General features: G+C 40.0%; 1 protein-coding gene across 4 annotated transcripts in view; it reads right to left on the reverse strand.

Annotated features, from left to right (window-relative positions):
* Positions 1–27460, reverse strand: part of CARMIL1 (capping protein regulator and myosin 1 linker 1) — a 303752-nt gene that overhangs the window by 17349 nt on the left and 258943 nt on the right. For all 4 annotated transcript variants that reach the window (XM_061147461.1, XM_061147460.1, XM_061147459.1 and 1 more), the window contains 3 exons: positions 11048–11114; positions 10627–10823; positions 2170–2282 (listed from right to left, as the gene is read on the reverse strand). In XM_061147461.1, coding sequence (XP_061003444.1) covers positions 2170–2282; positions 10627–10823; positions 11048–11114 — 377 coding nt within the window. The remainder of the gene's footprint in view (positions 1–2169; positions 2283–10626; positions 10824–11047; positions 11115–27460) is intronic.

Raw genomic sequence — 27460 nt, forward strand, 5'->3', positions numbered from 1 at the left:
TTAATTGCCTCTGGGGAATAGGGAAAGAAACAAGGTCTTTTTTTTCTTTCTTTTTTCTTAAACACTTTAAAACACCTCTGACATTTTAAACTATGAGGAGCATGTGGAACTTTGATTTTCAAACTTCCTTCATACTACTTGATGGTTTGACCTATGCCTGGACCTCTACATAGCAAACTGACAACGATCTGTTTTTAGAAACAAAAAGAAACGAAACAAATCACAACTTCTAGTAGATTCCACCATTATTTGATGAAAATTGATGCCCCTAGTTCTATTTGTGTACCGGAACACAAAGAGAATCATCCTAAAGCAGTATATTTGTAGAAAGTGGGTTTTACACCTTATAAAGTTTGCCCAGCTTTCACTGGGCTTATTAGAGGAGGAGGTGACTTTAAGGGCAGAGGAGGTCCCCCAGCAATGACGACACATATGATCCGGATTGAATATGCACAGACCGCTCCACTATTTCAACATCAAAAGTTGGGGACGAGGAGAGCCTACAGTATTATCTGTTTATACAGACACAGGTCAAGATTGTCTTGATTTTCAACCAAGAGTGTCTGAGGGCAGATTATACATTACGGGCTGTGTGAGACACGGAAGTTATAAAGAAAAATCAGACCCAGGCATTTGTTTGTGAAGGACAGTATTCTATAGGAAGAAAAGACTTGAAAACAAATCATTAAGAGGGATTTCCCCATTTGGCTCAGTTTATGTTGGTACTTCCTGAATCTTTTGCATTGAGACTTTGTTCATCCATTCCCCACAATGTAAAAAAGAAAAAACAAAAGAAAAAAAAACCTCAAGGGATTATGTTGCTCTAACAGATGTATACAGGAGACGAAAAGAAAAAAAGTGTCAAGTCAGCAATAGACAAAGGGCTGTTAATTGGGGAGGAGATGAGGCAGAGAAAAGCTTCAAAGAATAAATGATATTTACATTGAATCTTGAAGGAGAGAATAGAATTTTCCCCAGTATGTCAAGCTTCAAGGCTAGTGTCAAAGGAGATAAATAATTGGGTCCTAAAGCTTATAACATTCAGTAAGTTATACTGTTATGGATATAAAAATTTAACTTGCTCCCACCTCACCATCCTGCAAAGGCAAGATAAGGCACATCAATCTATAGAATGGACCAGTTTTCCTTCCCTCTGCCCAGCCTGCCCACCCTCCATTTATCAGGATGGTTTAAATTAGTTCCTGGATTTGATATCTCAGGTGAAGAACACTTCACCGACACAAATCCTTATTCAGAGTGTACTGGGGAATGGATCTGCATTTAGTTGGAGATTAAACAACTCGGTACAAGTCATGCTTAAAGGCTGGAGTGTTTCAAGTTAAGCTGTTAATAAAAGTACCACTGAGTTGACTTCTAAGGAAACTCCATCTTGGTAATAAGAAAATTCAGACAGAACTTTTCAGAGGCTAAATCTGAAGCCTCTTTACTAATTCTGTTGTCGTTCTGACTCTGGTAAAGCGGTGCTACTTAGCAATGAATGATGTGTGCTCCCAGACATATCAAATTATAAACATTGGGGAATTTAAAAATACAGTTGACCTCTGAGTAATGAGGGAATTAATTCACAGAGTCAGTCCTTAGTATCTGAGTTTATCCACATCCACAGATACAACCAGCCAAGGCCTGTGTAGTACCAAAGTATCTACTATTGAAAAAAATCCACAAATAAGTGGACCCAAGTCATTCAAACCTGCATCGTTCAAGGGTCCACTGTTAGTAATTTCAGCCTGCCAAATGTATCTCATTGTCTGAGATACATCCAGATGAATGTAATAAAGCCCTAAAAGAAAAAAAAAAACCCTTGGGGAGATACATTTTGTGGTCTGATTTAGATATTACAGTGATTCTTCAACTTGAGTGTGCCTCAGTATACCCTGGAGGGCTTATTAAAACACAGGTTGTCAGCCCCCCACCTCCAGTTTCTGATTCAGTAGGTCTGGGGTACAAGCTTGAGAATTCACATTTCTAACAAGTTCCCAATTGATGGTGGTCCTGCAAACCACCAGGAAAGTAAATCCTCGGTCAAATGTGTCTATTTTATACACTTATGAAATAAGAGCCTTAGTACATACTAAGTTTAAAATTATAACTGTTAGTAATTTAAGTGTGAATTAAATGGTGTGATTAGTGAAATGACTCTGAACTCACTTGGAATCCATTTTGGTCACCTTCTTGGTGAAAAATTCATCTACACCTTCATCCACTCTCCCCATAAGACCGTTCTGCTCACCATCTTGGGAGACTATGCTGGTAGCACAGCCCTGCAAACCAAACAGGTGTGATATTAATTTATCAATTTACATTCAACATGTATCACTAGATTTAAGACACTGTGATAAAGGCCATGGCAAGGACAAGACTGATGGAAACAGAGCCCTATATTCTACCAGAACAGAAGTCAAATGTAGAAACAAGGGTAGAAAGAAACCAAAGTGAGAAATGCCCTATAAACCCAAAACCTGCTGAAGGACTGAGGCTGAGTGAGTGCTGTCTTGGAAGCAGCTTGGAACCTAACAGGCTGTGAAGAGTCATGTGTTCTTGAAGCACAGGAAGGCATTGCGGGCATATTGGTAAGGCAGGAGAATGCGTGAAAAAAAATGACACAATTTTGAGAAAAGTAATAATTCCAGTGATCAGGGGCTCGAGGCTTATGGACAGAGTTAACTGCTTATGACAGAGTGTAAACCCTAGCAGATACTAAAAGTGGCCACTCCAAACACCCCCTCCCTCCCGCCCCTCCCCCACACTTGCTTCCTTTCTTTCTTGCTGAAAGAACTCTGATTTCAAAACATGAATACTTAAACAGTACTTCTATCTCCTTGCCTGTGACTGATATGATACAGTTCTGGCCAGTGAGATATAAGGGGGCTCATGGGCAGGTTTTCCTGCAGAAGAAGGGATGTATTTTTTTGCATGGTTATGAGAGAGAGGGTGTGATGTCTGAGCCACAGCAATCACCTGGAGTTGAAGAGGAATTGAGCCTGAGGATAAAAGCCACCATGCTGAGGATGACAGAGCAGAACAGTGGAAGCTACCTGGGTGCTTATGCTGTGCTGAATAAACCCGTCCTGGACCCCGAGACTTTAGATTTCTTGTTAAGTGAGAAAATAAGTATTTCTCATGGCTTAAGTCATTTCCAGTTCAGCATCTCTCATATCTCTCATTCATAAATGAATACTTTCCAACTAATAATACAAGGTCTGACAGTGAACAGCCTTGAATCTTATGCTAAAGAGTATAGAATTTATTTTGCAGGTGAGAGGGAGCCCTGAAGAAGTGTCATGACCCAACCTGTTTTGGTCAGATAATTCTGGGGCAACATGAAGGGTATATTGGAGAATAGAATAAATTCTATTCAAGAACACAGTGAAAGACTTCTGTGATTGTTTAGTCTAATCTGGAGGAAGGTGTGGGACTGAGTAGTAGGGAAATGAGAAAGAAAGAAAAAGACATTGCCTAAGATGAGGCTGAGGTTTCCAGCCTGGGTAGATGACAGCGTGATTCTAGGGAACATAGTTCAAAGATCTGCTTTGAGAAGAAGATGCTGCATGTAACGTCAGACAGTGTTGTTTGAGGTGCGGTGGAAATCCAGGGGTAGGGGCCTAAAGCTTAGGTCTCAGAACAGAAGCTACGAGGAGCTATAAAGAAGTCATTTAGCACTCTAGCCTTTGTTTTTGAATGGACAATTCACAGTGAGTTCAACAACATGCTTGGTTTTGTGTCTGTGAAAGTGTATTCATATTTCACACAGATAGTTTGTGGGCCATTGAGAAAGAGCATGTATCTTGCCCATTCTCTTGGGCACGGACAGATTCTCATGTGGTTGTGATATCTGGTCTGGATATCTCGCCCTAGAGCGGTGGGAAAACTCCTTTCTGTGATCTTGATTTGCAAGTCTCAAGCTGCCTCTAGGGGAAGCTGGCTCTTGTCTGCACAGGCATTATTTAAAAAAAAAGACCCATGATTAGCTTTAAACAACCATCCGCTCCGTTCACTGGCAACGTCCATTACGGAAATGAGCTGTGTGTTTGAGTTCACGATTGTGAAATGCTGAAAAGTGAGCAGATAACAGGTAACAGACCAAGAACCCTGTGAAATGTGAAAATAATTATACCTCTCGTCTGAATGGTGCTTTTTAGTGGAGCCAGGCTTTCCTGTGCATTGCAGGAGAGCAGAGAAACAGCCAAGTTCAATAATTCAGTTATGGAGGGAAAGCAGCTCATTGAATAACTTCTGTTTTGATTACAAAAGACAAAGTAGCACAGAACTAGCTTGGATGTCATTTTTCCTTTTGTAAAAGAAGACTGGAATTTCTACAGTAATAATCGCTCCCTAAGTTTGTACAGTGCTTGATCATTTACTGTTATCTTTATACCTACCCTTTGAACTGGAAAGGAAAGATAGTCTTATCCTGGGTTGTGGTTAGTCCCAGATCAAACCATGGCTCAGAGTGTGAGGGGCTCCTGCTTAGGTCACCCGACTGATGGATGACAAGGGTGCAACCCCAGAATGCATGCTCGTAACCTGGGACATCCTTCCACGGCACCCTCACTTCCCCTCAGAGGCTGCCTCTCAAATTCCTCTTCCAATTTTGAGGGGGTAAAAAAAGTTTTTTTACGAGTATAATTTCTCCTTTCAGCCCTTTTCTTTTTTCCTGCTTTGAAACAATTCACAGCTAGCACAGAAGGTCTCTGGGGACATGAACAATCAGCAGGTTTCAGAGATGAAGGCAGGGTGAGCTCAACAAGCAGTCTGCTTTTCCATCTTGCAGGGCCAGCCAGTTTACACAGAACCTTAGAGACCCCCGGTCCAACTCCATCACTTTAGAAATAAAGAGACTAGGAGTAGAAAGATTGAGAAGTCCAATATCACTGGGAGACCTTGAGCAAGATGCAGCTGAAAATGCACCTGTTAAAAGTAAGAGATGTCAGCAACCTGTAAGAAGGGCAGCAGGAAAACTGAAGACTGAAATGACAGGTGGCTCGTCAGAGGAGTTCAAGGCCAAACACACATGCTGTTTTAGCTCGATTTCCAGGGGAATGAAAAGAAAGGACATACAGACATCAGAAGTTCTCAAAATTCCATTTGACTTTGGTCTTTTCTGTCAAGGATTATAAATTTCAGACTAAAAAGGGAAGCAGAGCTGGTGGGAAGGGAGTACAGAAAACCTTATCCCTGTGCTGGTTGGAACCCACTGCATCTGTGCTCAGAGGAAGGATTTTGCAAATAAAATCAGAAATGGTTGTTGTCGGTGTCTGAGAAAGAAAGAGGGCAGATTTCTCATCGCCTGTGTATATATAAGTAAATGCTAAAAGGATAATTTGTGAATGCTTAGAAGATAAGCCGGTGTTTATGAAGACTAAAGACAATTCAGACCACCCTCTGTTCTCCCTCTGCCTGGATTATTAAGATGAATGCACCAGGGCAACACCGGAGGAGATGCACCTGGATTTTGACAAGGCAGCTGTCAGATCTCTCCTAATGTCTCCACAGGCTGGATGGAGAGAGATGGGCAGGAAGCAAGAACAATTAGGTACATTAGTGACTCTGAACAAAAAACCCAAAGAGTGCTAATTAGTGAGTTGAATAATCATGAAATCTGATACACATGTATTAGACAGTAAGAAACATTAAGAGAGCCAAGCAATCAAGCCAGGAAAAGGGGAATCCAAAAGGAAGTAAAATAAATATAATTTAAAAAAACAAAAACAAAAATTAATGGACTTGAGAGGAATAGTAAAGCTAATTCTTTGAAAAAGACTCCTAGATGGTAGAGAATCTGCCTGCAATGCAGGAGACCAGGGTTCGAGCCCTGGGTTGGGAAGATCCCTGAAGAAGCGAATGGCAACCCATTCCAATATTCTTGCCTGGAGAATTCCATGGATCACAAAGAGTTGGACATGACTGAGTGACCCTATCACTTTCACTTTTAGTAAATGAGACTGTGTAAAATTAGGATAGAAGCATTAAAATACATTAGAAATGAAATTGGGACAGAGCTATTGATACAAAAGAGATTAAAAACTCATATAAGAATTCTAGAAACAACTAAATGAACTAAGTGGACAATATCCTAGAAAAATAGAAATTACCAAAATGGTCTCAAGGAGAATAAGGTAATCAGAATAGATCTGATGAAATGAAATTCATATATTATGGTAAGGCAAGGAAAATTTAAACAAAATTTTTCTCTGCCAATTTGGACCTCCTCTCTCCCCTCCAGAGTGTATTATTAATCTACCTTAATCAGACCTGCTTAGGAGAAGGAATCAGAATGACCCACTTCTCACTTTGTACATGGCAGACCTGGATTGTGTGAACTGTCAGTACATCATCTGACATATAACCCTTTGTCTCAAAAACCTATGTAACTGTGTTCTGACCTCTAACAGCAGAACAGGCCTGAAAGACTGTCTGTCTCCCAAGTTATAATCTCAGGTTGCTGCAAATAAAATTTTTCACTTTTCTTAGATTGACTGTTGATTTTTTTGTCAACAGATCTATAACAAATCAAATCAAATCCCTAGTTTAAAAAAAAAAAATCTACCTATGAGCATTACATGCACACGTAACACATCAGGCCCAGGTGGCTTCCCAGGAGAGGAACAGAAAATCTATATGACGTGCAAACTCTGCTCCAGAGAACAGGAGAGGAGAAAAAGAAAGGAGAAAGGTCCTCAACTAACTTTATGAAGATAATTGTGATGTAGTGATCTATAACAAGAAATACATACTTTGTCTTCGTCCCCATTTCTGGCAAGACCTCTTACACCCTTGGAATTTCCAAAATACCATAAAGGTATTTTGGTTATGTTAATGAAGTGACTTTGGAACCACCTAAAGATGGGGGTTGATATCCAGGAGACCCAACCACGTGATTAGAGGGTTGAACTTTCAGTCCCAGCCCCTGAACTTTAGGGAGCTGAGAGGGTCTGGAAGTTTAATCATTGCCAATGATAGTGATTTAGTCAATTATGACTGAATAATGAAGTCTCCCTTAAAACCCCCAAAGGACAAGGTTGGGAGAGCTCCCAGGTGGGTGAACATGTGGAGATGCAGGGAGTGTGATGTGCTGGAGAGGGTGTGGAAGCGCTGAGCCCCTCCCCTACATCTCTCCCTTAGCCTGCTGTTCTTGAGTTACATCCTTTTGTAATAAATGGGTAATTCAGTATGTAATGTGTATGTTAGCTGCTATAACAAATTAATCATACCCAAGAAGGATCATGGGAATCTCTGATTTACATCCCATTAGTCAGTATGGGCAACAACTGCCAACTAAGATTGCTCCTGGCCCTGTGGTTCTATAGGAATTAAGCCATTAACCACCGCAGTCACTGCCCTTTAACACACCCTGAAAGGAGTTCAGGATGCAGATCAGGAATGAGGCTCTCTGTGATTCAGGAAAACTGGCAGAATAGGACTTCAGACAGTTCAATATTTTCAAGAGAAAATTTTCTGAACCTAATTTCATGCATCTTCCCCTACTTAGAAAAGTACTGAAATCATTAAGATATCTGCACCTCATGACCAGCAGTAACCTCCTACTGCTGCCGACCTCCACCTCTGTGAGCAGTTTTCTCAGAAGCTGTCCCCAGGCTACAGTCCTCAGTAAGACTCCAAAGAGAACTGAAACTCACAGGTCTCACGCTGTGTCTTCATTTCAGTTGACAGTATCCTTTATAATAAACCAGTAATAGTAAGCCAAATCTCCTCTTGAGTTCTGTGAGCCATTCTAGCAAATTATCTAAGCTAAGGAAGGGGGCATGGAAACCTCCCATGAAATTACATTTGGTCAGTAGTATAGGAGACGACCTGGGACTGGTATCTGAAGTGAGGGTACCCTGGAGCCCTTCACTTGAGGAGTCAGAATTGAATTGAATTGTAGACAGCCAGCTGTGTACAGAGAGTTGAAGAATTAATCAGTGTAGGAGGAAAAACCCACACATTCAGTATTAGAAATGTTCAAAGTAAAAACAGCCTCTATACTTGGGCTTTGAAAATTCTGATATCCAGAAAAGCCCACTGGGGCATTAGGCATCAAGGACAAGCTCTAGAAAAGCTAAGATTGACTTAGGGTGGGCTGGGGCTACCTAGTCTATCCAAACAAAACCAAAACAACACTAATATTAAATGACTGCTGCCACTAAATACTGCAACCTTCTCACTCTCCACTGGAAAATGCAGGTGATGGGGCCTCTGTGGCAGCTTCGCAGAGTTGTTCAATGTGAAAGCACTTTGAAAATTGCAAACTCTATGCAACCATTAGACAGTATATTTTCACTGTGCATCCAAGGGAGAGCAAACTGTGCACACTCACTAAGCCTCTGGGAAGAAGCGAGATCCGTTTCAGACCCAGGACCATAACCCATTATCCGAGGACACATCCTGTGCTAGCGTCCCTAGGATGGAGCACCCTGGGGTGTGCTGACCCTATAAATCCTAGTTTTCCTGTGGACAAAGTCAAGATATCTCTAGAATAGACCTGAGTACCTTCCTCCACCAAAACTCTGCCATAGCTTTCTTCCCTTCCCTCTTTCTCATTTTTCAAATGAGTAAAAGAAAAAACACTCTCTTTCCCGGGGTCACTGACATAAGGGGAAAGTTAAACCTTGTGTCACATATATGTTGTACTGCTAATGACTCTCCACAAGGAGAGAGCCAAAGGAACCATTTATTCCACAACCAAGTAGAATGTGGAGTATGGGGTGTGTCTTTTCCCTATCTGAAAAGGTTTCTCCCTTATTAAAAAAAGAGAGAGTCATTTATTCCTCAAAGAATATCTATGTAAAAGTGTGCTAAGAAGTAAGTTGGAAAAGAAAACAATTCACTGAAATTTCTTTGCTTTTCTGAAACCATGTCAAGTTGTTCAGAATCAAATGATAGAGCAACCAAATATGAGCAGCCTGGATCTGCTATGAGCACACGCCTGACCACATGGATAACTGGTTGTGACTTTTCTCCACCTACTCCTCCAGTCATCCACCTATCATCCAGTGAGTACTGAATGCCTGCTATGTTCTCAAGTCATGCTAAGTGCTCAACACACAACTAAAGATGATAAACCACACACTTCCTACATGGAGCTTACACACAAGGAGAAGCCCATGCTTAGGAATCACTGTGCAGTGAGGGCTCTAACAGGGTAAAAGTGTCAGGCACTGGGGCGGGGGGGGGGGGGGGGGGGCGTCCATGGAGGGTTGCTCAGGTTGTGCACTCTGCACAGCCAGCCTGTGAGAACAGCCTTCTGCAGAGCCGTGCACCCTCATCTCTGCGCGAGTACAGAGGTGGAGGCAGGGAGGGCTTCCTGGAAGAAGTCGTGCCTCATTGGAGGTCCACAGGATGAGTAGCTAGTTATCCATCTAGGAGCCAAGGGTGGGGGGTGAAGGAGTGGGGAGAGGGGAAGCCATGACCAAAAGGCTGGATCACTAGAGGCTTGAAACACAGGATGACAGCAAGCACTACAGGGATGACGAGGAGGAAGGGGAGGAGCAGGTGGGGCTGACGGTGGGGAGATGGTGATCAGGATCATATCCAGGTTTCTAGCTTGTTCACCGGTGATGCTCCTTCTGGAGCAGGGCAGGTTCAGAGAGAAAGGCTCCTAGTTTTGAATTTGTTAAACGTGAGTTGTTCTGGGACATTCAAGTTCAGGAGGCAGGTGAGTATCTGAAGCTAGAGTTCAGCAGAGGGGGCAGGGTTCAACAACAGGGAGACTGAAGCCATGGGTTCAGATGGCATCACCCAAATAATACGCTCACAGGCTAGGCAGAGGGAAGCAGCAAAGGCATCACTGGAGAGGTGAACAGAAAAGACAGTGATGCTCAGAGGCCCCGAAGGATGGAGCTTTCTGGGTCAAGTAACTGCTGAGATGTCAAGCATGCTGACAGCTGCCAAGTGTCCACAGGGTTAGGTCAAGAGTGACCTTTAGCAGGGCAGTTTCAGAGTGGAGAGGTAAAGAATGCAGACTTTGGTTGGTTGTAGAGTGATGGCAAGGTGAGGAAGAAATGCCATAGGCACAGACCAATTTTTCCAAGGAGTCTGTCTGCAAAGGAGAGGAAAGACTAACCAGAGAGCCATGGGGTCAATTGCATTAAGCCTCATTAGCACAAACAATTCCATCCTCCCCTGAGTAAAGAGCAGGGTGTTGAGAGGCACACCACTCGCACGGTCCTCCCAGTAAGGTGTCTTCTCCACCTCCCAGTTTGTGGGTTATCAGAAGCCAGAGGGCCAGAGCAGGTCAGAACATGGAGGTGGGGGAGTATACGGGGGCCCTCCAAAATCAAATGCAAGCAATTTTTAATCACAAATCAATTCTTTGGTACTTATTTTCCATCTTTTCATACCCATACACTATACAACTATAGAGTAGCCTGTTTGATATTTTCGTAAAGATTTCAAGGGGGCAACTTTGTTCCAAAGGGTTGAAAACTTTCCAGCGTTCTCTTTTCTGAAAATGTTGAGCACCAAGTGAGATATTTTGCGTGAATCTCACACATACGTAGAGGTTCTAATCTCCTTAACTACAAGCTTTCACATATACAAGGCACTTTTATAAGATTCTGCAGTTTTCCCTGGAGGAGGCCAGTGAGGGGCTACCAGCCCACCTACCGCTGGGTGCGTGGACTGCTGCTTCTTAGCCCGCTTTGGTCTTAACTTGGTAAAGTGCTCCAGCTTCCTTCCTTCCTCGGAGGGCAAGTCAGAGATAAACCCTGAGCTCCGCTTCTCTTGTCGGATGGATGGAAAAGGCGGGTCTTCGATATGAATGGGCACTTCTTCTAGGGCTTTATCTAGATCAAATTCCATTTCTAAAAGAAAGCAAAGCCCCAGGCTGAAAATTACTGCATGAAGATGGATAAAAATTTGCTAAAAGTAATTTTAAGTCTATTAGGGAAGAGCAAATACCCATTCACAAATCACTTAACCCTCTTAACTTACAGCATCCCTGAAAAGTATCCTTGAAGTGGTCCAAGGTCCTTGCTGAGGGTGTTTCATAGTTATAAGAAAATGACTGACAAAACGGAATACTCACCAAAAGCCCTGGAAACAGGCCGCAACATTCGGCTGTGGATAGTCTTCCTTTTGGATTTAGGAGTCATCTACCAATAAAATAAAGAAAATACTTAGTTTTCCCAGAAAACTTGACTTCCAAACTTAAGAAACATCTGGCAGGTATAGGGCAGGGTAGTAATATTAGGGACCAATTGTTTTAAGCTCAGTATTTTATTTTTTTAGAGGATGGCTAGTGACCTCTGACAGCCTGACTACAAAGACTAAGCTGAGACATTTCTAAATGTTTGTCATTTTCTCAAATGATATACAGTCCACTTCTTCTTTCCCCCAGGCCTAATCAGTTAAATTCTATTTTTATCGCTGAAAAGAACAATGAACAGTATAAATTTAACTCCCAGCTTCACATGAGGATGTTAAAACGGATACAATGAATAAGAAGGGAAGACTGTAAAAATCAGTTGCTAAAAATTGAAAGCATGACCATTCACTGTTCATTATCACAGCAATAGCAATGTGAACAACATCAGACTCTGTCATTTTAATGATTTAAGTTATGTAACTGCTTTGGTTCACATTTCTACCACAAAAATTTTGATCTTTATATTATGGGTAAAGACCATAAAAACCAAAGAAAGTTGCCATGTCTGTATCTGCTGTCACTTCTCATCTTTGATCCTGCTTGCTCTTTAAGAGAGAGAGAGACAAAAACCCAAACCATGGCTGAAATTTCTTAAGAGCATTTTTTCCAGCGTGGGTGTCAGCTGTTGATTGTGTAAAGTCAAATCCAAGGAAGACCTCAGCATCTCCCTCAACAGAATCACTCCTGTCACTGCTGGAAGGGACCTCGGTCATCACCGCCACAAACAAATTCTAATGAAGAAACTGCGTCACAGAGATGATAAAGACCACCGTTCAAGGGAACAGGAGCAGGGCCCGGGACAGAGCCAGTTATAAAAGTCAGCCCAGCATCCCTCCTACCTCACCACTTGTTAACAGTATACAGATGGATGGCTTTTAGGAATGTTACATGTTTGATACTAGAAACTAGTATTGGTGAAAACTGAGAGATAACAAACAACTTAGTTTGTAGACTTTCATTTCACTTAGCAGGCTGTCATCTAAAGCTTTCTCAAAAAAAAAAAAAAAATCCACAAGGTTGATAACCTTTCTTCAGTTCAAAGAATAAATTTTCTTGTTGATCTTTACAGCAAAGAGCTTTACAGTTTTGATGATTCTATGCCAGTTTTAATAATAAAACTTTTGCTACTACTTATTGAGAGAAAACGGAGATTAGAAAATGATGAGCAATAGAATTTAAATCTAGACTGGTCTTCCTGAAATACACAATGAAACTAGCTGATTTGGTCCTTTCAAGGGTTCTTTTTCCCCTCCTTTTTTAAAGGCAGACAATCAGAAGAATATCTTTTTATAAAGCATCAGGCTTTATAAGTTCAATAGAAATACATCCAGTTTCAAGGTAGTTCTCCCCAAAACTGGCCTTGCAGTGAGCTGAAGGCAGCCTCAAAACTAGTCTATTCTTAAGTGAAATCTCTAAAAATAATTTTGAAGGAGACACAAACTATCAAAAAATATGCTGTGTTTAGTCATGAAAACTTCTTTAGTATTCTATCCACTTTGTGTACAACCTTGATAGGCAGAAGGATCAAGAAGTAGATTGGGATATAATTTCCAGCCAATTCACTTACATAGTCACAGATAAATAGGAAAGTACTTTAAATATGCATAGCATGGAGATGTCTTCCAATATTTTTCTCTGACTCTAGATTAGATTTATAAGCGAGTTTGTGGGCAAAAATAATCTGGGTCAAGTTTCCCCATTTAACTTTTATAATGAATACCAAATACACGCAAAACATAATAATAGCATTTCAAATATATCATAATTTTTAAATATATAAAAGAAATATGGAATTACATATTAGAATACATATATATAATAGATAGCAAAGATAGACAAACTCATTTACAAACTGATGCCAAACTATAAATGGTCATTCAACTCAATCTAATTTTATAGACATACTGAGAAACATACAAAATCATCGTTAGGATTTCTGATAGTTGACATTAATCAAAGGAACCAGTTTGCCTTTCTTGGTGTAGCTTTGCAATACCTCAAAACCTAGTCTATGAAATTTGAATATCAGAAGCATGCATTCTAATGCATTTTCATTGCTTTATTTCATATGCTTTTTACAAGAGAATATAACTTCCATTGCATTTCGCATAAAACTCTTTATATTTGACACATTTGTGAGTTCTAAGCTTCTGCCATGTTTGGACAAGGCTGATGGCCTTTTGCTAAAATATGTAGGGTTTGCAATCAAGCTGGTTTCTACAATCGGTGTTAAGAATACAACCTGATTTTATACATTTCTTCTGATGGATGAACTCTTACCATCTCCTTTCATGAGAAAGAATAAATATGGGTTTAAGTATAACAAGAAAAAAAGGAAATTTATTTCTACATATTTTTCTTTCTTTTCTTCGTAACTGTTTCTTCCTTAACAGTTTAATGGACAATATGGACTTGCTGAATCTTACTGGCTTATTCCTATGGTTCTACTACATATAAACTAAAACAAGAGGAATGTAAGAATGAGCTATAATTATCCACCTAAGTGTACATTTAGGAACACATATTGCATGTTTCTCCAGAAACATGGTTTCTATGAACCCTTGCCTCCTCCTCCTCACACCTGTTGGTTAGATGAATTGAATCCTGGGGTAAAAAAAAAAACTGGTTTTACCATCCGGATTTACATTTACTCGCTTCCATTTTTGGACCAAAATAAAAGGGCTATTTTTCTCAGACTATTTCTTAGTCCTCATTTACCCTTCCTGGACATTTATCAGTGCCTAAGTATTGTCTGATCAGAGAAATCACAAAGTGCCCAACAAATAAAGGGGATCAACAGTGAAAGCGGAAGAGGTACATACGCCAAATGGATCCTTCACAAATCAATGTATGATTAACACGGCCAACTATTACTTCAGGCCCAAACAAAATTACTTTGTCTTTAAAAGTGAATTTTAAGAGTAATAAGCAATTTTCAACATTTACATCCACGGGAAATATGAGGAACAATGTGTTAAACCCTTTCAATGTAATTTAGAAGGAAGACTAAACATAGACTTATTCTGACAGTGTAAATATCAATAAATCCCCATCATGGCAGACAGTGAATGAAATGAATGGCTCTATTCTCAAAGCATCTAAAAAAAGCAGCACAATACCTGTACTGCTTGGAAATCTTACTCATTTGATCCAATTTTTATAATGGATTTATACCTATTCTCCATGTAATTCAATACCCACTTTTACTATACGTTAAGGATTACTGTTAGAACCTTATAAACACCACCACATATTTTTCCTGTTAAACTCATATTTAACACATAATTCTTAGACATGCTAATTTTTTTTTAATGAGAGTTAAATTGTCTCTATCACCAGAAAAATAGGATGGAGTAGTTTCTGTGTTTATTTTACCAAGTTTGGGCAAAGAATTAAAAAAAAAAAAAAAACACACTCTCACTCCAAGCTCAAGAATCCCTTAATTACTTCTCTTTACCTTGAGGTTAAAAAGAAAGAAAATTTTTAAAAGTTGTAAAGTAGATCAGTAAAATTTTTCTGTCACAAGAAGGTATCATGATGCCAATTTTCTATGAATCTGGGAAACAAGTAATATGACAAGAATTAGAAATTTAAACCTTAGAAGTCTAAGTACTCATGATTTATTTTTTTTAAAACATGAATGGAATAAGCACTTTTCTCCTTTTCAATGTTCATACCCTCTTCATCAACACTCTGCTTGCTTTCAGGCACATCCCTGAGAGTATTTTTAAATTCACTGCCTGTTTTGCTAAAGCTGAACCGTCTTGTAAAATCCAGTCTGGTCTCTAAATCGCTGCCTGTTTTACTCCGGATCCGCAGATGGATGACGACACTACAGTCTCCTGGGAGATCAGCCAGGCGGCACGGAAGCAAGGGGAGCACAGGCGTGTAAACTAACAGAACCAGAAGCTGCAGAGCCGCCAACAAGTACTTACGCTTTTACAGCAGAGAGTCTCCATGCAGCGAAAAGAAAGGGAAAAAATATATATATGAATGGAAGAGAGATACAGCAGCAGCATTACAAGGAAGGGGGAGGGAGAGACACCATACACAAACAGAAAAGCTACATAAAAAGCCTTCATAGCAAAGGAATGCGGCAAGAATGAAGCCAAACTATCATTAGCGTAAGGCTAGCTTTTCATAAGCATAGCTCTTTATAAGCATAATTACAGCTTGAAAACTGCAGAAAATTCTTAGAGATATTACCTCTTGCTAAGTGCGTGCAAAATGCCATCTACCAACCGTGTAAGGTATTAATCCCATTTGGGAAATGGAGACATCATGTCTCCAAAGGCATATGGTGGACGGAATGCTGGATGAACATTAGCAAATGCCATGCAGGGTTTGGTTCTTAAGCCACAGGGCTGGTCCCAGCAACAAGGTGTGGAGAGTGTGCCCACCAGTACGTGAAAACCTCCCTTCTTGGGGGTGTCTTTACATCATTATATCCTGCCCACTGTGAGGCAGCAGCTTTGAGTTCTCTCTCCCCCTCAGTCACCAAAGCATTTTAGGCAAGAATCTGATGCCAGGGTCTCACACAGTTACCTACCTAAAGTGTCATTAACATTGATAGTACCTCATACCTTAGTGTGAATTTAGGTCACTTTACATTTCACATTAAATCTCTCAAATAATTTTAAAACCTCATTGATCATCATTAATAACAGTCATTAGGGCATCTTAGCATTCTGAAATTTTATAAAAGAAGTTTTAAAAACATAAAAAAACCCCAAAAGCCCTATTGCAGCATGTCAGGCTTTATGAAAACAACCTATGAAGATGGGAGGAATCTTTTCCAAATTTCCTGAAAACACACCTAGTCAGTCCATCAACCTAGGGCTCACTTTTTCCCTTCAAGTTCATTATTCTGTGTTTGTCAGTTGTTTTCAACATGCAGCTGGATGAAAATACAGGACTCCTGAACTTGCAAATGCAAACAGTTGGGTGGTGCGCAAAAAGCTTCCCGTAACCATCACCACCATTATTCTTACCATCATCACTATTATTTATCAGAAAGGCTTCCATCAGCAAGATCCCAAGAAAGTCTCAATCCTCAGACTTCTAATGTCATATTTTGTTAGGCAGCGTTCTTCAAATATACCTCATTTTATGATACCTTAAATTAGATTGAAAACATCCTTGCTGAATGAAAGGAGAAAAGGTAAAAATGTACTTTCAAATATTCCTGAATTGCCCAAAATAAAGACTCTTGCCCCTGTCTTAACTATACATCCCCTCAAAAGCTTCCTAACAGGCGTGACACTAGATACATACAGTGCAAGAGTTGTAGCTGATGGTTAAGCCCCATAGGTAATTTTAGACTTCCTCTGTGTGAAAGGTTAATTCAACACGACAAGTGCTCTGTCCCAATTATCCCCCTAAAGATCATTATAAGTGAAGGTGAGGAACCTTTCAATTGGTTCAACTTCTAAAATGACAGGGAAGCAAAAAAATGTTTCTATGAAGAAGGAAACCATAGCAACAGACATGTCAGCTTTTCAAAGGAATAAAAATCATCAGTTTTCCACTCCTCCTGCAGAGCTTTTGGAACTCGTTTACCTGTACTGACTTCAGTGTCTCCCCATCAGGGCAAGGGGAAGACTAGTGAGTAGAGAGAGGTCACCCTGCCCAAGAGCGCATCTCATGCTCAAGGTGTTGTCATCCAAGAACTGAACTCCAATCATGGAGCTTCGATGGCCAGAATGGAACTTTGGCCAAGGTTTTGGCAAACGCAGAACTCATTTTCTAGTTTGTGAAATAAACAGTTGTGAAGATTAAATAAGATAATGAATATAAAGTGTTCAGCACATAGCCTGGCATATAAGTGCCAGTCAATGCCCCCCCCCCAGGCTTCAGTAACTGGCAGAGATTATGAATGCTAGTAACATGTTTTCATTCTTCTATTCCCAAGGAGAAAAACTGAGGGGAGAGGGAGCACTCCTAAGCACTAGACTTATAACAGCAAAAGCTGGGAACAATCTAAATGCCTGTTAAACAAGCAAATGAAAACCATTTTCATGACACTGACTTTCTGCAAGAATTCAGGCCAATTGTCTCACAGACTCTCCCACATTCAATATTTATCTGGTTGTTCCCCATAATTAGATTCAGGTAGATGATTTTTTTTTTTTTTAAAACACAAATGCCAGATCAATGATCCTGTGAATGACTGAATGACAACAGGTGGTATCCAGGTCAAGTTGTTCCTTTGTTAGTGACACTAAATTTGATCACTTCAGTAGGGCGGGAACCTCCCGACTCTTCCACTGTAAAGGTACCTTGTCCCTTGGTATTTTGTAAAGGTACTTTGTCTCTTGATAATTAATATTAATTCTACAAGGTGATACTTTCAATTTATGCGGATGAGCCCATTTGTAAACACCACTGACAATCCTGGTCTGAACGAATGAATACAAAGGGAGCTATACAATGGTCACTTTCTACTTTTAACATTATTCCTACATTTTAGGTGCCATTCCTCTGTAAGGATCAAATTTCCCTTTTCTAAATCCTCTGTACCATCTTCTCTTTTTCTTAGTATTACTATACACTTAAGCGTTTTGGTTTTTTTTTTTTTAATTAATTCAAAGTATCCTAAACTATTACTGTCATTTTTTTGTTGCAGGGAGTATCCCAGCAGAAGCCATTTTGATCTGGATTTTGTATCCTTTGCAATGATTTGGGTTTAGAGCCAATCCTTGTTTTTTGATAGCCTAGTGTCATCTTGTGCTTTCCTGTGCACTTTAAAAATGGATAAGGGTAATCCCTGTTTGATGAACTAGATTATAATAATTAAATATTTCCTACCAGATTGTCAGATGCATCAATGTTCAGGGGAATCCAAACTCAGTCATTATTAATATATACCCTCAAATATCTAACCAAACAGTATCATCACGTCTGTGGTTTAAAAAGCAATTTTTATGCAAGTCTACTTGTTAAAGTTTGAGGCGGTATAAATCTTACTGAGAAAATGAGATACCTAATCCTTCCTATGATGACTGCTGGAGAGCAACAATCTTTAATATCTAGGAAGAGTAGGTATACAGAAGCCATAACTCTGAGAGAACTGCAATAAATCAATGGACAAAAGGAGGAAGGATGTGTAGAGATTTACTGAGGTGCCACATTTCCTACTGAACGTGGTATTAAATCCAGCTATTCACATCACACTCATTAACTTTTATATCCCGAATTTCATTTCATATAAAAGTTAAAACGGCCTCATGATGTTAAAAACAATTCGGGGAGCTGTACTGATGAGAAACTGCTGTGAAGATGACAGTCAAGTACTATTTTTAAATGAACACGGCTCATTTCCTTATTTTCTAGATCGGCACAATTTTTTTTTCAATATAAGAAAATTAAATCTTTATCTTTTGTCATGTTTTCTCCTGGAAATAGGAAACACCTCACTTTCTATTCATTTAACTAATCTTACAACTGACGGGAAAGTGAAATTTCACACTTGAATGTTTTCTTTAGAAAATGGATATAATTTAATCCATTTTTCTTACGAGTAGGCCAAAGAATGAAACCACCTGGTACCAATTTGAAGCAAATCTCTTACCTGGAGACCAAGTGTTAGCGCTGATGGGCACAGAAGCACAATGCTTATTAACACAAGCATCTGGTACGTGCCCCTTGTAGCATTATAATAAGAGAGAAAGTGGGAAAGTATCTTAAGTACTTAATTGCACCCGTTAACCATAATGTTATTCCAATAGTCATAAAAAGCTGAATAATATTTTCAAGTAATCTTTATTATAAAAGAATAAACTATGGGGGAAAATCCCACTGAGTATTAGACTTAAAAGAGATATTTTAAGTTTAGATTTTTGGAAAATCCACATCATAATGGAAGGCAAGAATGAGGAAGACAGGAGAAAAATGCTCTCCTTCAGAATGGATACCAGCTCAGTGATATCATGATGAATAATCAAAATAAGCTTAAAATGCTTAATGTAATGCATTTGCTCTGTACACAGAACATCAGCTCCAGGCAGATGACAAAAATAGTTAACACCAAGTCCAACCACCACAAACCAGGTTAAATCCTACAACAATTTGCCTTACTGCTTTAAAAAACCTGAGTCAGGTAAACTCCAGTAGCACCAGGTAAAAAGAATGGATGGTGACTTTAGAGGAGGATCTCAGACCCTGAGAAGATTCCGACTAGAGGGCTGTAGTAATCAATCAGTAATCAGGAGGTCTGGTTCTCACTGGATCTCATGGATGGACAGATGGATAGAAGGAAGGAAACTCTTAACCCTTCGAATTTAAACAGACCTTCAGATAAAGAAGACTTATTACCACTCAAACTCTGAAAAATCTATTCTGGCTTGGAACATGCTCAGTTTAACGCCTTTGATTACCATCCCTTCTGAATGGATTCTCGAAGTAACACTTTCTAAATTACAGATCCATTATTTTGAAAGGCAGTCATATGTGGAGCATGGAAGTTAAATTCTTGGTCTCATTTCCAAGTGTGGTTTTCAATATGAAGTGCAGAGTGATTTTCTTCAGAGCACACACAGACATATATATATTTAAACCACATACTTTATGTTTTGATTTCACTAAAGAATAGGCTTGTGATAAAGGTTTCCCCTCAGTCCTGAGATGAGAAATCCTTCATATCAAATTCCAGCAGTGACAGTGGTTTCCCCTGAGGTACGTCTAGGGAAACTGAGAACTTGGATAGGGCTTCCCTGATAGCTCAGTTGATAAAGAATTCACCTGCAATTCAGGAGACCCAGGTTCAATTTCTGGATCAGGAAGATCCGCTGGAGAAGGGAATGGCTCCCCACTCCAGTATTCTTGGGCTTTCCCTGTGGCTCAGCTGGTAAAGAATCCACCTGCAACACGAGAGACCTGGGTTTGATCCCTGGATCAAGAGATCCCCTGCAGAAGGGAAAGGCTACCCCACTCTGGTATTCTGGCCTGGAGAATTCCATGGACTATTCATGGGGCCGCGAAGAACTGGACATGACTGAGTGACTTTCACTTTTCACTTTCCTCTCTGAATTTCCACACATGAGCTAAAGAATGAAGATTAACTCATGCCAACTCCAATTAGTGTTTCTAAACTATCACTAGCATAATTAACAGATTTAGATTAAATCACTGAGGCTCTCGAGTCTAGCCAACTTCTACTTAGATAATCCAAAATCTGAGGCTGAGTTCTGTGCTCCTTTTCCTTCCTTACTCACCTTAGATTTTAAGTCACTTCTGTCATTGCCAGATTTCAGCCTGAGACATTCCAACCCACTCATTCCCTCCTCAGCAAGCCTTGATTTTCAGGAGGTATTTGGCTAACCCTCCAATTTTTCTAGTCAAGACAGAAAACTGTCCACTTGAAAGTTAAGGCCAGGAGCATGGTCCGAGTAGGCAGAACTGAATTGATGGCGATCATGTGTGTTCTCTATACATCGCTTCCAGAAGCAGAAGCCCTCTTTTCGTTTTGCTGCTTGTTCCCATCAGTTCAGACACCTACAACTCTAGTCATTGCTTACCCTAGTGCTTGAAGAGGTGTGGATTTGCTACCATAGACTAGAATCCCTCCCAGTTCACTAAGAGGAAAAGTAAAACCCTCGAAGGACAGGCTCGCCTGCAGTCAGACACACCAAACACTGAACTCCCTCTTGGTGCAAACCCTCCATGAAAAGGCTCTTCCCCAACACAACCCTCCCTGGACCTTTCCTTCTAGTGACCTGGTCTATCCCGAAGACCAGGGATACAGCAGAGAGGGTGAGGGCTTGGAAACTGGATCATTTGGAGTTGACCCCTCCATTGTGACCACCCTTAAACCAGGAGGATAATACGAGGCAAGTGTAATAATGTCTCTAAGCTCTGGGATTCTCATCTGAAAAATGGGTTAAAACAGTTAACGGGATGTGGCTGTCAGGACAAAGCACAGTGCATTACAGAGTAGGTACATGATTTTCTCCTCGTTTTCCTATACAGTTTTCAGAGAGCTCAGATCCCTGACACAATCTATAACGTTCTCATTGACAGAACCTCAGCGGTTCTCTTCTGTTTTAGATAGACAGTGGACAACTGAGATGACCAATAGCCAGATGAATATACAAGTCTGTAGCTCACGGTAAACTGAGGTAAATGTCATGAATGTAGGAGAAGAAAAGTGCTTACACAGCTGAAGGGGCAGCGATCACCTGAGGGACAGTGTCTGGTGAGTGCCTCTGTGCCAGGCCTGTGCCTGGCTCACCCACCAACTCAGCCCTGGCTACGGAGGCCCAGAGACGCCTCTAGGACTCCCTAAGTGGATGTCTCAGCCCGGGCCTTGCAGGCGCTTCATCCTCAACACGATCAAAACAGAACTCACTAATGTCTTTTCCGCCAAAATCTGCCCTTTCTCCCACACTCCTCACCTTCAGTATTGCCTTAAAAATACATATACAATATATAAACAAGTAAACCCTTAGCAAGCTCCATAAGGCTCTTCACAATATGGCTTCCAGCCGCCTCGCCTCTCCACCACCCTTTATTCCCATCGTACCATAATCCCACAACGGTTCCTCAAATCGTGATGCTGTCTCCTCACTCCGAGCCTCTGTGCGTGTTCTCGCTGCTAAATTTACTTACTCATTTTCCTCCCAGCCAACTTCTCCTTCAAATACCATCTCTTATTATATCATCAGTTACTAAGGGTCTATTATGTGCCAAGCATGATGCTTAGAAATTCCTCCTGGAAACCTTCCTTGACAACACCCCTCCCCCAGGCTGGGCGGGACACCCCTTCTCTGTGCTTCCATAGCAACCTGCACATCCCTATCAGAGCCCTTTCCCACCATATCTCACATTTCACGGTATTAATGGAAAGCCACCTCAATCCTGGAGAAGGAAATGGCAACCCACTCCAGTACTCTTGCCTGGAAAACCTGGTAGGATGGATGGAGGAGCCTGGTAGGCTACAGTCCATGGGGTGGCCAAGAGTCGGACATGACTGAGTGACTTCACTTCACCTCAATCCAAAAGGGAGAGGAGGCTCATGCAGAGCAGCAAGTTGTTTTTGTAGTTGTTTTGCTTTTATTTCTTGGCTGTAGCAGCATGTGGGATCTTAGTTCCCCGACCAGAGACTGAACCTGTGCCCCCTGCAATGGAAGCGCGGATTCTTAATCACTGGGCCACCAGGGAGGCTGCATGTGTTTAATGAGTAAACTTGGATAGAGAAGGGAGGAAATGAAGCCAGAATTAAGGCTGAATCCCACAACCTATACTTCTTTAGGCTCCGAACCCTTTTAAATATGTCAATGCACCCTGGGCTCTGAGCCTCTCAACTTACAGAACAAAAGGCAGGCACAAGTCATAGCAGAATTCACCGTGTCTATGCGACACAGCAAACTAACAGCTCCGGGTGTTCACTCCTCTTGATAAAGCCCTGCAATTTCTTCTGCATAGATGTGCAACAAGGCAGCAGGGGATGAAATTGAACAGTGCCAGCAACAGTGGTACAGATGGCATAAAGAGCACATAAGGTAGTGAGTTTTATAGGGATATTTATTAAAGCTGCCCTTCATGAAAGTCACTGACATGATCCGGAAGCACCACAGTGAAAGCGATGCTGTAAGACCCAAAATAATAGGCAACAAAGGGGCTGAGTCTACAGAGACCCTCCAGGACACCACACCTGTATCTCTGTGCAGGCCCTTCTAGACTCAGTCCTAAAGGAGTGAGATCCAGAATGTGCTTCTGGCGTTTCCTCAAAGGGTTGTCAAAAGAAAAAAAAAAAAAAAAAAAAAACCTACTAGAAACTTTACGGAACGTATATTTTAGCTGGATTATACAGATAGCTCAGTTGAGAAAGAATCTGCCTGCAATGGCAGGAGACCCAGGTTCAGTTCCTGGGTTGGGAAGATCCCCTGGAAAATGAAATGGCAACCCACTCTGGCATTCTTGCCTGGAGAATCTCATGGACAGAGGAGCCTGGCGGGCTACAGTTGATGGGGTCACAAGAGTTGGACACAACTTAGCGACTAAACCACCACCCCCACTACCACAGATGGTATCACAGTGCTGAAATTTAAACTCTGGAAATTAAGAGGTTTTCATACATTGCTTTCTAGTAGTTAAAAAGCTAAACCTCCATTTCCCCAAAGTGGTATCACTATGAAAAGGACTTTACAGAATAAAGTAAAATTATAAAAGGAAACAAACAATTAGGACTTGAACGACCTTCTGTGCACAACATCAGAGCAACTAATTTTAAATGAGATATTGACTTAATAGTCTGTGCTTGGCAACACTGCTAATCAATTAACAACTGTTGGTACATGAAAATGAGGCGATTTGTTTAAAAACAAAATGGCATGTTGACCAAGACAAATGGATGTTCATTGAATTTTAATCTATGCTAAAAAGCTTAAAATTATATATGGATATTTGAGGCTGAATTTGTTAAGGGAAAATAATTGCTATTTTGTCATTGGAGCAAGGATTCACAAGATGTATTCTGTAACAATTCAAGTCTTTTAAAATTGTTTTCCTAGGAAAGAGCAGTAAGCAGACTACCTGTTCCTCTCTATGAATATATTTTTATTTAAAATGGGTATGACACTCATTAAAATAATTGAAAGAAGCACATATAATTAGTGAGCTAGTTCTGCCTTAGGAGAAGACACTGGCTCTTCACCACTTGGCACATCATCTGAAACCTAAAACTTCTGCAATTTTTTAAGGTAGGAAACTATATATAGCAACAAATTAAATATGTAGAGATTGCCAATCAGTAGAAGGAGAACTGTATCCCTTAATACCCCCAAAGGCCAATGACAACACAGTTGAAAGATAGGATGGGGAATAGTGATTTCCTAAGAGCACCTGATGGCAGGAAAAGAACAGATGGTCTATGGACAATAAAGACTCTAAGTAAATACACATTTCAGCTTAACACACAAGGCGTGTGTGCTGAAATGATAAGGGGCATATAGGAAAACTAATTAATCACTGTCACCAACAAAATTACACATGGAGAGGCACAGAATGTTCAAAGTAAGCCAAAAGTGCACAGATTCATTTCTCACAACTGGATAACAATTGAGAGAGTCAGATTTTTAACACAATTGTTTCCAGTAATGTTTAAAAACTATAAGCTTACATTTATGGGCAAATGACGCACATTTTTCTTTGTTTCTGTTCACATTAATTTAGTATAGAATCAGTAAGCAGATATTTTGCATAAAACAATGCTGTCTTTTTAAATCTAACTTGGCATTTAATTCTGATTGTGAGAAATATAGATATGAAATCAATATATAGATTACAGCAGATTGGTTGAACATGCAATCCCACACAGCCTGCTGCAGGGTGACCTTAGATCACCTCGACCAAGTTAATGTTTTCATGCCTAAGTTTCCTCATCTGTTAAACAAAATGTATTAACACCACCACCATGACAACATTCACAGGTTGTCATGAGAATTAAGCTGGTTACTATTAATAAAGAGTTCAATGCCTAGCATGTCATAGGTGCTAGGTAAGTGCAAAATAAATAAATAGGGAGATTTTTCAAGCCATGTGATTCTCAACCCTGGAGTTAAAGGGTTATCAGAATCTCTGGGACTTATGAGAATGGACAAAGGTTGAAAATTTTTGCAAGTTATTCTATAGTTCTTGTTCTACCCGACCCTCCTCCCCACCAGGTAAACTAAATTACCTCTTCATTTCTTTCTAGTTAAAAGGAAAAAAATGAATTATTTGGAGACTGAGTTTTAAGAAATGATTTTTCTTTCTGCCATTTTGTTTAAACAGCCTTTTTCTTCGATTTTATGAAGTTAAGGTTGATTAGAAGCTGAGTCTCAGTCATCCTCCACACAGATAACAGGCCTCATCAAGTCATTCAATCTCTCCTATTTCAGCCCTCAAAGTGCAAGTTCGATAGATGTTGACTAAGTGAAGAACTTCCTTCTAAGAGATCAATCATTGCTTCCACCTCCACGAAGACAATCCTTAAACTCTAATATGCATTTCAACGTTTAATTCACAGCTCTGAACCTTCCCTCGTGTGATGGTAACTATTGGTTCTTTAAAGAGACTTACACACTGAAATGGAATTGACTTTTAGACCAGGGAGAAATGGAAGAAAACATAAAGATATCCAGGAAGAGGGGGAAAAAATAGAGAGAGAGAGACGCCCAGAATCTCCACTATGTCTGTTAAAGAAATGTTCAAAAATAGATATAGTAGATAGCATGAACATCACAAACAGAAAATGCCAGGATCTGTTAACAATCTGTTAACTATAAGCGGAAGGCTGGTGATGAGTCAGAGTTACTTTGGAATGTCCTGGGGGAAATATCTCAGGGCTGTAGGCTACAAACAAACATTTTAGGTAATAAAGTTACAGCATCTCCCAGAGCAGTCACATTCAACAGTGCTCTAGCTCCATGTGGGGCACAATTTCCACCTGCCAGGAACGTATAATTCCATGGGGGAAAGGTTGTAGGCATGCACTTAGATGCTCCTGAGAATTTTCTAGCCAACAGTTTATCTTGTGTCCCAACTTCCTGGATCACTTAAGATCTATCTAAATGCTGCCAAAGAAAATGTACAGGCTCATTTAGAAAAGCATCACCAATTCAATGTCTCTACCTTCACAGTATGTACTTCATTTTTTTTTTGGTTTTTTTTAGTGGCACTACATGAGGATCACAACTTGACATATTTGGTAGTAGATGTCAATAAGAAACAAAAATGATTTGTTTCTTTGATTATGAAAGGTGGAAGTGCAAACAATTTAAAAAGGTAAATCTAAAGCTCTACTCTTTTCCAATCAGCTGTGAGTTGTACCACTGGTTCAGGGTAAGAATTCTAGAGCTTAGCAAGTTGATTTTCTTCAGAATACTGATCCTTGCACCTGGGATAACTGCCACTGTGAAAACGGAGTATCTTTGGGTGGCTTAGATCCAAAGGTTAGGCTGAGAGTAGAAAGGAAATCTTTACAGCACAAAATCCATTCACTTGCACTTTCTACACAAAAATGTTCTTTTTCATTAAACAACACCAAACTTAGCTCTGGTTTTTGGCTACTTACCAATTCATTAGCCTTGTTAAAACAATGATTAAAGACACAATTTTTAGAACTGGAAAAAAAGGCTATTTTTATGGCTTAAAAATTCTGCCCAAGTATTTGTTTTCTTTATAGAGAGCTCTGCCTTGTCTCAACAAGATACTCCACACCACAAGCCCTGTTTCTGGTCCTAGGATTCAACAGGCGCTTATGTCAGGAATGGCCCTACCTGCTTGCCTCCTAGCCACCTGAATCAAGAAAATACCGCCCTTCTAACTTGGGTCATCCTTAGAGTGAAGGACAAAGAGATCTCTATCTACTCCTGCTTCTTTCTGTGTCATGGCAACCAGACCGTTCTTACATGGTGGTCATGCATCTGGGGTGTTTTTTTTTTTTTAAGTACAAACAAACTTCCAGTTACAAGTCCTGCTGATATAAAGTAGAGCACAGTGATTATGGTTAACAATACTGAATTGCATATTTGAAAGTTGCTGACAGAATAGATTGTAAAAGTTCTCATCACAAGGAAAAAATTATAACTATATGTGGAGATGATGTCAACTAAACCTGTGATAATCATCCCCCAATATATACATATATTGAATCATTAGGTTGTATGCCTAAAGCTAATACAATGTCAAATCAATTGTATCTCAATAAAATTAAATTTAAAAAAATGAACCTATTCCCTCACCCTCACCCCACCCACTTTACTTAAGGAGAACAACTTCTTTTCCTTTCAAGTAACAAAAGCAAATTAGTCAATCAAACAAAAACAAAACTTATACAAAAATCAAACTTAATACAATTTAAAACCATCCTTACAGGAGCTAAGCCAATCTTTCTTAACCAATACTTCATCATCCAAAACCACATAACTTCTAAATTCAACAAAACACATTTTACTAACTCATGTTTCCTATACCCCTTTCCAACTCACACAGAACCAGATAATTTTGGCTGGAAACATAATATGTAGAGTTAATTTTTAATTCAAATATTTTTCCTATTACTCCTTTTCTTTTAGGGTTAGCCTAAGCTGGGAAATCCCATGGACAGAGAAGCCTGGCAGGCTACAGTCCATGGTGTCCCAAAAGAGTCAGACATGATTTAGTGACTAAACAGCAGCAAAGAGTTTTCTAGAATAATTACCCTATGACAACATAGTGTTTATTGCCTCAAAATGTAAACAAAATTTAAAATACTTACTAAACTTACGTTTTATAACATACTAGACAAGCAACTTTTTAAAAATTGGTGTAATT

This window comes from Dama dama, chromosome 7, assembly GCF_033118175.1.
Source record: "Dama dama isolate Ldn47 chromosome 7, ASM3311817v1, whole genome shotgun sequence".
NCBI classification, from domain to species: domain Eukaryota; kingdom Metazoa; phylum Chordata; class Mammalia; order Artiodactyla; family Cervidae; genus Dama; species Dama dama.